Below are 9,841 nucleotides of genomic sequence, written 5' to 3'. Positions count from 1 at the left end.
GAGAGGAGAGGAGAGGAGAGGAGAGGAGAGGAGAGGAGAGGAGAGGAGAGGAAGCTGTCTTACCAGAAGAGCAGTTGTCAAAGTTGAAATCTCCGCAGACCACATCAAACGCCACTAGCTCCTCGGGATTGGCTGTGCTGGAGGAGGAGGTAGATTTTCGGAAATCAGCTAGCCAATCCTGAAGCTGACTCAGTTGTTCACATCGAATGGTGCTGTCATCTGGTTGAGAGCAACAAGAGCAGCCTGGCCCACAAGCCAGGCAGCTGGGACCTTAACATTAGCGTACAAAGCCCAGCCCCATTGCCCTAACATTTGCCCTCATGGTTTCCATCTCTGGTGAGACCTAGAGCTCTGATATGCCCCCACTTACAGATCCTGAATCTTTTCCTTCAGAGGATATTACTCCAGGAAAGAACTCTTGGTGGTGGTTGTTGTTGTTTTTTTTTTTTTTTAGGACAAGAGTTCCCTAAATGTCCTAAGAATTGTCCTTGGGCTCTGGAGAAGGAGCAGAGAATCTCTGCCTCTGAGGGGAAGTCTGCTTAGTTCCCCAGAAAGAAAAAAGAGTTGGAAACCAGCACTGTGGTCTGTTTAGGACTCATCATTATCCCCTGCCCAAGGACAAGAAGATATACTAGCAGGATAGACTAGAGTTCTCAGTCAGCTAGGAGATATTAATTCTCTTTAGGCTGTGTAGTTCAGGTGGCAACAAACTGATCCAGGTTCTACTGCTAGGACTTTCACCTCCAACTTTCCAGGATTCGGTAGGTAGGTTGAGTGAAAAAAATTTCCTGCAAAGGGTAGGGGTAAATACTGGGTCTCCTCCTCCATGCCCTGGTTCTTCCTACCTTCCTTCACCTCTGTGGGCTGCTTGGTAAATTTTGAATGCCTTCTAACCATCCTCCTCATATTCAACGATCTTTAAGGAATTGAAATCAAGAAGAAATGATTCACTAGATAGAGGTTGGGGATCTCTAAGCCACAATCCCCAAGTTTACTCTTCTCCCCATTAAACATTCTAGAATCTTCAGCTAATTCTCATATCTTGAGATCTTTTACTAACTTGGCTATCTCTCCTTCTCTGGACCTTCCAGTTTATCAAAGACCTTAAAATGAGACACAGCATTTAGGTAGATGTAGTTTGAGCAGGGAGTATACAGTAGGATGATTGCCTCATAACTCTGCCTCTCAATACAGATTAAGAACATCTTAGCATTTTTGGCCATTATTGCATACTTTTGACTCATAAAGATTGGGGCCCACTAAGAACTCCACATTTTTATCAGTTTCAGATGAAGTATCATCTCGTTATGACTCTTATAAATGCTCCACTTATGAAATAGATTTTTTAAAAACTCTAATTGATCAAAATTAAATTTCATGGGCAGCTGGGTAGCTCAGTGGAGTGAGAGTCAGGCCTAGAGACAGGAGGTCCTAGGTTCAAACCCGGCCTCAGCCACTTCCCAGCTGTGTGACCCTGGGCAAGTCACTTGACCCCCATTGCCCACCCTTACCACTCTTCCACCTATGAGACAATACACCAAAGTACAAGGGTTTAAAAAAAAATCTTAAAAAAAAAAAAGAATTAAATTTCATCTTATTTGATCTGGCTTAGTGTTCTGATCTGTTGAAATAATTTTAGATCCTGACACCATCACCCAGGGTGTTAACTATCTTGCCTAGCTCTGTGTCAGCTATATACTTGAGAAGCATTCAATCTATATTTTTATCCAAGATATTGGTAGAAATGCTAAATCAAATAGATCCCTGGGGTACTTCATTAGAGTCTTCCTTCCAAGCAGACATTGCATCATTAATCCTGGCTCCCATCCTTTAGACTTTTCCACAAAAATAAAGAGATGTGTTGTCAAATGCTTTGATAATATTTATGGAAATGATCCATAGGGTTCCCCAAACTCCAAAGCCCTGTCAAAAAAGAGGTTAGCCTGGCACAAACCATTTTTGATGGGACCACATTGAGTCATTGTGATCACTGCTTCTTTTTCTAGATGTTTACTAACTTTCCCTTTAATAACTTGATCTAGAATTTTGTCAGGAACTGAGATCTAGTTTATTGGCCTACAGTTTGCAGACTCTATTCATGTCCTTTTTATTTTTTTTTAAACCCTTAACTTCTGTGTATTGGCTCATAGGTGGAAGAGTGGTAAGGGTGGGCAATGGGGGTCAAGTGACTTGCCCAGAGTCACACAGCTGGGAAGTGTCTGAGGCCGGATTTGAACACAGGACCTCCCGTCTCTAGGCCTGACTCTCAATCCATGGAGTTACCCAGCTGCCCCTCACGTCCTTTTTAAAAAAAATTAGGCCACATGAAAATATGTTAAATGACCAAATAGGTTTATATTGCTCATAGTATTTGGGGCTGGAAGGGACTTTAGAGATCACTTACTCAAAACCTCTTGTTAATTTACATAGAGAAAGAATAAACCTCAGAGAGGGAAAATGAATTGCTTAAGGTCACATAGGCAGTTGGGAATAGAATTTCTTTCCTCATCTGGTACTCATATGCTACTTTTTTATACTGGTACACAACCTACTCTTGTGGATGGATTACTGATGTAGACACAATATATTTTTTAGGTGTATACTGTTAATTCCTATGGAAAAGAAATTTAGAAAAAGGCTATGACTGGATCCTTATTAGTGCAAATAAGTAATCTCATGAAGTGGTTCCACATACTCAAATTCATACCATTCAAAGTTATAATTATATGAAATATGGTCATTGGTTTCAGCCCAATGGAAATATGCAGTGTGAATACAAATAATGTGATCACTTAATGAGATTTGGGGGTTCATTATTCACACTAATAAGACCTAGCCATAATCCCTCTTTATGGATGTTGTTGCATCCTCTGAAGAACCAAGTCTACGGTTAGTTTTGAGAGGGGCTTCTAGGCAGTCTATCCATAATATCCAAAAAAAGAGGCTGGAGTCGATAGGGGGCACTGGCCAGTGAAAAGCCTCACACAAATATTTCCATGCAATTTCTAGAGCATCATCTTAAAGCAAGCCAAAATGCATGATTGTCAAGGGAACCCCAAAGCTGAAACACAGGCAGCCTACGATCAAGTCCAGAAGCAACAATCCTGTGTACATAAACTCTTGAAAAGGCATATGAAGCTTCACCATCAGCACAATTCTGTAGTCACAGGAAGAAGCAGAGAGATAGGCATTTTGCAACAGCTGGAGTGAAAACCAGAAGCTTTCTAAAAAATGAGTAGCTCTAGGGAATGGGTGCTGCCCTCTCCAGAGAGAGAATGAAAGAAATACAAAGGTATTCAAGTGATCTAAAGTACTGTTAGACTCCAGGCTCTCCATTTTCTTAGTCTAAATTCCAAGGTGATGATTTCAGAACCTGGGCAGAGATTGAACCATTTAAGTCTGAATATAAGGAATAAAAGGCTGTGTTGGAGTAGTGATTCAGAATGAAAGACAAGATCTTGAACTAGTCCTCGACAGCAGACTCATCTTTGCCTTCGTTTCATGGCCAAGGTAGCCTTCAATCATGAAGAAAGTGTTCTCAGGAGGAACTTGGTCAAGATGAACTTGATTAAAGGATGAGACCTTGGTTCTGGCATTGAAGATGTGTCCCTAAAGAAAAGGAACCATCCATACTGCTGCATCTTCAACGTTTGGTCTGGCATTGGTGATGCCTTCTTGGTGGGCTGTGAATTCTCCTTACCCTGGGTTGTACCAGGGCCCACTGGCCTCACACCAATTGATATGTGATTGGTTTCAGAGGGCCTGGAATATACCTAGGAGGCATTTAAAAAGGGAAACCAGAGGCGCAGAGATACGAGCGATCTAGATAGAAGAGGACCAACAGGGTCTCAAATTGTGTGCGCTGGAAGGGATCCCTGTCCGTCTGCAAGTTTTCTCTAGGGAATCATGGCTCCGTGAGTGAAGGCCACATTACTCAAGGACAGGAAATAAGGGCACAGAGGAGGAGTTCCTGGACCAAATGTCTTGGAAAGAGAGAGGCAAGGCATTCTTGGAAAAACTGAGTTCCAAAGCCAAGCTTAGGAACTTTCGAGGGACAGAATCACAACATGGAAGCCTAAGTATAGACTTTGGCTTCTTTTAGTTCTGTGTGTGATGTAGATTGTGAAGGTCCAGTGGAAAGCAGTTGATTCTCTAGTAATTCCCTAATTATTTCCCTTTGAGGGTAGGTTCTCAGCCTCCAGATAGTTCTTTAAGTTTGGAGGACTGTAAAAGTCCTCTAAGAGAGATGAGGTTCACTAGAAGAATGGATAGCAGTTCCTAGTGCATTCCCATTTTTGGAGTTTATTCATAGTGCTATGAATATAAAGGACAATATAGCTGCCCGTGGGATGAGGTGTGAGACCTTCACGTTTTGTGTTTTATTGTTGTGGTGGTGGTTAGAGAGAGCCTGTCCCATAGCTGGAGCATTATTAGCCTGAGTGTAAGCATGGGAACTAAGGACTCTTTTGTCTTTTCTGTAGGGGCTCAAACAAGTTTGATATTGCTAGGAAACTGGGTTTGGGTCTGAGCCAGAAAGAATAATTGGTGAGTGCTGCCAAGATTGAACCTAGTCTGCATACATTGAAAGCTCCAGCTCTGGCCCCTAGCTAAACTTCCTCATTTATGAAATGAAACCCAGAATCAATATTTTTGTGAGTATTAACAATTCTCTTTCTCCTTTAAAGCTCCAGCATCAGGTTGGGGAAGAGGATCACCGACAGTTCTAAGGCTGAAAAGAATTTAAAATGGAAGGGGAAGATACCATAGAAGTACTGTGAGCAATTTCTGATTTTGTCCTGCATGTGAGCTTTCCTTTCCTGGGTCTCACGCACCCACAGCAACACCTTAGGTTCTCTTTCTAAGTGTTAAAAGCAGGTCTAAAAATAGACCTCCACTGCCTTGGACTACACGAATATGAGGCTGGTCTGTGAGGTGAATTGTTCCTTTAGAAGAGGACAAAAATCCTGCCTCGAAGAAGGCAGCTGTGATGCCAAGGCCATCTCCCCATGCCTTGTGGGAGGGTTCAGGTACCGCCATCCTAGGATGGGGACAGAAACATTTTGAAAGCCAGACCCCAAACAGGCAAGACCCATGTTTGCAAAATGAGTGATGTTTTAGAAGCTGTCCCAAACCTCCCTACTGACAGTGAATGAATGACTTCATTGCCCAAATCTCCTAGCAGTCATCAGTACTGCAGAGTGAATCATGATGTTGAGAACCGAATTGCCTTGGAAAAAACGATAGCATCTTCACAAGCAACCCCAGTCAGGGCCATCTCCGCCTAACAGTTGGTCCCCGTACTTCCCCGGAGGGACTTTCCTGTAGTTTATTTAACTCACCTACATAGTAAACTGAAAGTTGTCTCTGACAGTGGCTAATTCCCCAAAATAAAGCCCGGCACAGATCTGGCTTTGGATGGAGTACTAGCTGAAGTAGTGGAAATATTTTTAAACAGAACAAACAATATTTTTAAACAGAGCATAAGCTTGCTAACAATTTATGTTGCAATTGGCAGCCAGAAACCAGGCCAAGAATTTGGACCCACTCCAGCTGCTGGTTCTTGGAGCAGGCTCCTTCTGAGCAAGGACTTCTTCACCAAGCTCCAAAGAACAAGGAGATTCCAACCCACTGCCCATCATGGCGGCACTTGTTACGGGGTCCTGATCCTTGTTAGGGTCAAAGGACTTACAACTGAAGGGGTTAGGGAGGTCTTCTAGCCCAACACCCTTCATTTAAAAGGGGGAGGAAACAGATAGGTGAAGGGACTTCCTTTTGGATCGTAAGTAGCAGAGGATGGGTTCAATCTTAGATACTCTGATGATCTTCCACTTAATGGGGATTTCCCTTTTTAGGGTGAAGTTCTGTGAAATTTATAACACACAGTCTTAAAGTAGTTACTTAGGCATAGCTGATTTTTTGGATATCTTCTGGGCACCTTTAAACTATTCTAAAGATTTAATAGTTGGCAAGATTTAAGGAAAGGATACAGGTGTGACAATTTTATGCCTGCCAAGCGGAGGCAACGTGGTACAATGGATGGGACACTAGATTTAGACAGCAGCCCTGGTTCTTTTGGGATGCTGATTCTGTTTTCCACTATATTCAGCATCTTCCCTAGCTTCATACACAGATAGAAAATTAGCTAGCTCTGTGGCCTAAGGTAAGGCATTTAATTCTCAGCAGCTCAGTCTCCTCATCTGTACAATGGGGGTAATAATTCTTGCCCTATTTATTAGGGCTTTTGTGAGAAAAAGTGCTTTATGGCTTTTAAACTGCTAAGTGTCACTCATTCAGCTCTCCATTTTGCATACCAAAAATGATATTACAGAATCTCAAAGCACCCCAGAAATTAGACTTTCCAACTTTGGGCCTAGATTTTCTAATCTGTAAAGTGAGGGGGTTGTATTAGACCAAGTGTCCCTAACGTAGGTCCATAGATATCCTAGGGACCCATGCATACATTTCTGGGGGTCTGTAAACATGGATGGGTAAAAATTACATCTTTATTATTGGTAATCTACACCTGAATTTTGTAATTTCTTTCAATCATGAATACAGAGAATGAAGCAAGATTCTAAGAAGGCATCCTTAGGTTACACCAGGCTGTCAAAGAAGTCTCTGACAAATTGTTAGGAATCTCTGTATGAGGACAGTGGATAGAGCACTAAGCTTGGTGTTGGGAGGTCCTGGGTTCAAATATGACTCCAGATATTTACTAGCTGTGTGACTCTGGGAAAATCACTTGACCCCAACTGCCAAGCCCTTGCTGCTCTTCTGTCTTAGAACTGATATGAAGACAGAAGGTAGGAGTTTAAAAAAATAATCTCTAAGGTATAATCTTTAAGATTTCTTTCAGCTATCACTAAATTAAGTTATATCAATATAATATATAACTGAATTAAATTCTTAAGTTCATCAGTGACAGATGAAGATATGGTTATCCAATTTGTGGATGAGATGAAATTAGTGATACCATGGTATAGTGGATAGAGGGCTGCCATAGTCAGGGACACCTGGGTTCAAATATTGGGTCTGATGCTTTATAGTTTTATGACCCCCAGGCAAATCATTTAACCTTTCCATGTTTCAGACAACTCCCTCAGATTTATCTATTAAGTCATAGATGATTTGTAATCTGTGTTGGAGGAAGGAATGATGATAGTAGGAATTCAACAGGTTAATGAAATCATAGCTGTTTTGTGTATTTGCATATGCAGTGAGGAAGGATTTTGAATAGATTAGGAAACAAAATCTGTATTCTGAATTAACTCTATGGGCTGGAATGTTAGGCTAAAATAAATAGGATGAAATTTAATAGGAATAAATGTAAAGTTTTTTATTTGGGTTCAAAAAATCAACTATACAACCAAAAGAATGAGGGAAAGACTAGAAAGCAGTTTCTATAAAGAAGACCTGGAAGATTTATTAGGCTTAAAGTTTAATGGACAATAGGAGGGTGGCCAGAAGAGCTATCATGATCTCAGATGACTAGAAATAGGGTTATGTCCAGAATGAGAGTGATTATGGCACTCTTGTACTCAGCCTTGGTTAGATTACATCTGGAGAAAGGCTAGACTGGATACGATTCCTGATGCCCCTTCCCTATTAAAGACTTTCTGATTTTATGAAAGAACTGATTAGTGGGAAGAATACAGCCCTGGGAGAAATGATAACTCCTATTCTCTTTAGTGCTCATGAAAAGAAGAGAAATCTTATGAAAGGCAGGAAACAGAGAGCCTGGCTTTATGGCTCTGTTGTTTGCTACATGTATGATGTTTAAGCAAATTACTTAATTTTTGTTAAGACTTCATCTGCAAAATGGCAGGTTTAGACTCCATGACCTCTAAAACCCCATCTAGCTCTAAATCTCTGAACCAAAAAAAGTAGCCTCTAAAATGAAGCCTGCTTGATTCATCTTCCATCTCTTATAAAGTCTGAGATGATGAGACACATGGAATTACCATCCAAGTAAAGTCACTCTCCTCTCCAGTTACCGTGGTGTTTGCTGACACTTCAGAATACCCTTGCAGCAAGGATCAATTCATGGCTTCTTGTAGGGGGAATGAAAATCAAGGAGAAAGTGAAGGATGGAGAATGGAGAAAGAGCTTCGTGTCTAAGATGGATTTCATGGTTCCTGAACTATCTCTGGAAACAAGAATTTTCCGGTGGACCCTTGCAAGCTCTCTCTCTCTGCCCCATAGACTTTGGGCTGGAGAATGTGACCCTGTGACTATATACCACAAGGATGTATCACAGGATCTCAGCAAATTCTCCTTTCTCCAGGGAAAAGCAACATTGGCAGGGTAACCTGGGAATGGAATCGTGACAGCTGTCTCTCCTAGAACAATGGGCAGACGTGTGTGGGAAGTGAAAGCTTCCTTATCTGCCTTGTTCTTTAGGATGGAAAGCTTTGAGGGAGCTACTTGGATAATGTAGGCACTACCATGTTCTTTGCAGTTTGAGACAGTAGGCAACCTTCTGCTCTGCCCATGTTCTGATGAGCTGGGGGCTGGGAGGAGAGAGGGTGGCGTATGGAAACGCCTGATTTCATGACAAGGTGCAATTGTCTTGCTTCCAACAAGGTGGGAAGGTATTTTTCAATGCTATTTTTGTGTGTGCAAGTTCAGGAGTTATTTTGTCCTTGTTCCCTGTACCCCGATGCACGCAGGTGGGGTAGTCTTTTCTCTCTCTCTATGCAAGTAAGTGTGTGTCATTACAAACCTGAGAATTGAGGAATAAGTAATTCCATACCTCCTTCAGCTTGCAAGTGGGTGCAGGAAATATATCCCACGATTCTTTGGTCCTGAGGTGTACTTCCCACTTGTACCTGAGAAGAAAGGAAGGGGAAGTGGACATGGCTAATTAGATGGTAAGGAACAGCGAGTTGCCAGATAATCCCTGGCTCATAGATATTCAGCATAGAATTTGTTAAAATGACAAATCAGCAGAAACCATGAGACATCCCTCTAACTAGATTTGCTTCTGTGTTGGGTAGAAGAATCCATAACATTTAGCACTCTCTGGCCCACAATACCCACAAAATGGGAAACATCTCATTAATACATCCCCAAAGGTTGGGGCAGGCTAAAAATCTGAAAATAGACATCTTAGAGATGGAAGGAGTCTTGGAGATCAACTAATACACTGACTGTGTGATGCATGAATTGCCTCTATATTTCTGACAAGTGGTTATCTAACCTCTCATTGAAAACCTCAAGTGTCAAGGAGCTCACCTCTTCCTGAGAATGTCTGTTCCACTTTTGAGTCACTCTATTAGTTAGAAAGTTTTTCCTTAAATTTGAATCTAAATCTGCCTTTCTTTTATTTTCTATACATTAATTCTAATTCTTTTGGGGCCAAAGTAAGCCCTTTCCCATATGATATGATAGTCCTTCAAATACTGTTATATTCATAACAACAATACAAACTCATTTTGCTTCTGTTGTCATGCCCAAAGTGATCCAGCTCTTTTGAATTACATCGATTATTGCCAATACTCCATAATGGCCTCTTCTATGAATTGCTGCACAAGCTGTGTGATGCAGTAATTTCGGCAAAAATGGTTTTTCAGAGATAGACATCCATACTCCATTTTCTAGACTGGCTCCAAGATGAAATTTCCTTCCACCTCTCTAGTTTCTTCAATGAGCATGGCACAACTTCTACTCTCTTTGCCATTCTGGTTGCTTTTGATATTCTGCAGTTATTGATTTTCTTCCTAAAATGTAATACCTAGAACTGAACACAGTATTCCAAATATGGTATGACCAAAGGAGAGGGCAGACCAGAGGGTGTGGACATCACACTTTTCCTTCTTTCCTCCCTCCCTCCCTCCCTCCC

At 41.5% G+C, this 9,841-nt stretch overlaps 1 protein-coding gene across 1 annotated transcript in view; it reads right to left on the bottom strand.

Moving 5' to 3' along the window:
* The window catches only part of SMPD3 (sphingomyelin phosphodiesterase 3), a 31,248-nt gene that overhangs the window by 9,112 nt on the left and 12,295 nt on the right, over nt 1-9,841 (bottom strand). The window contains exons 2-3 of the mRNA XM_044659414.1: nt 8,753-8,828; nt 64-219 (exon numbers count right to left, since the gene is read on the bottom strand). Of these exons, the coding sequence (XP_044515349.1) occupies nt 64-219; nt 8,753-8,828 (232 nt within the window). The remainder of the gene's footprint in view (nt 1-63; nt 220-8,752; nt 8,829-9,841) is intronic.

Source organism: Gracilinanus agilis, chromosome 2, assembly GCF_016433145.1.
Source record: "Gracilinanus agilis isolate LMUSP501 chromosome 2, AgileGrace, whole genome shotgun sequence".
Lineage (NCBI taxonomy): Eukaryota > Metazoa > Chordata > Mammalia > Didelphimorphia > Didelphidae > Gracilinanus > Gracilinanus agilis.
This window is presented reverse-complemented; position numbering and strand designations above follow the sequence as displayed.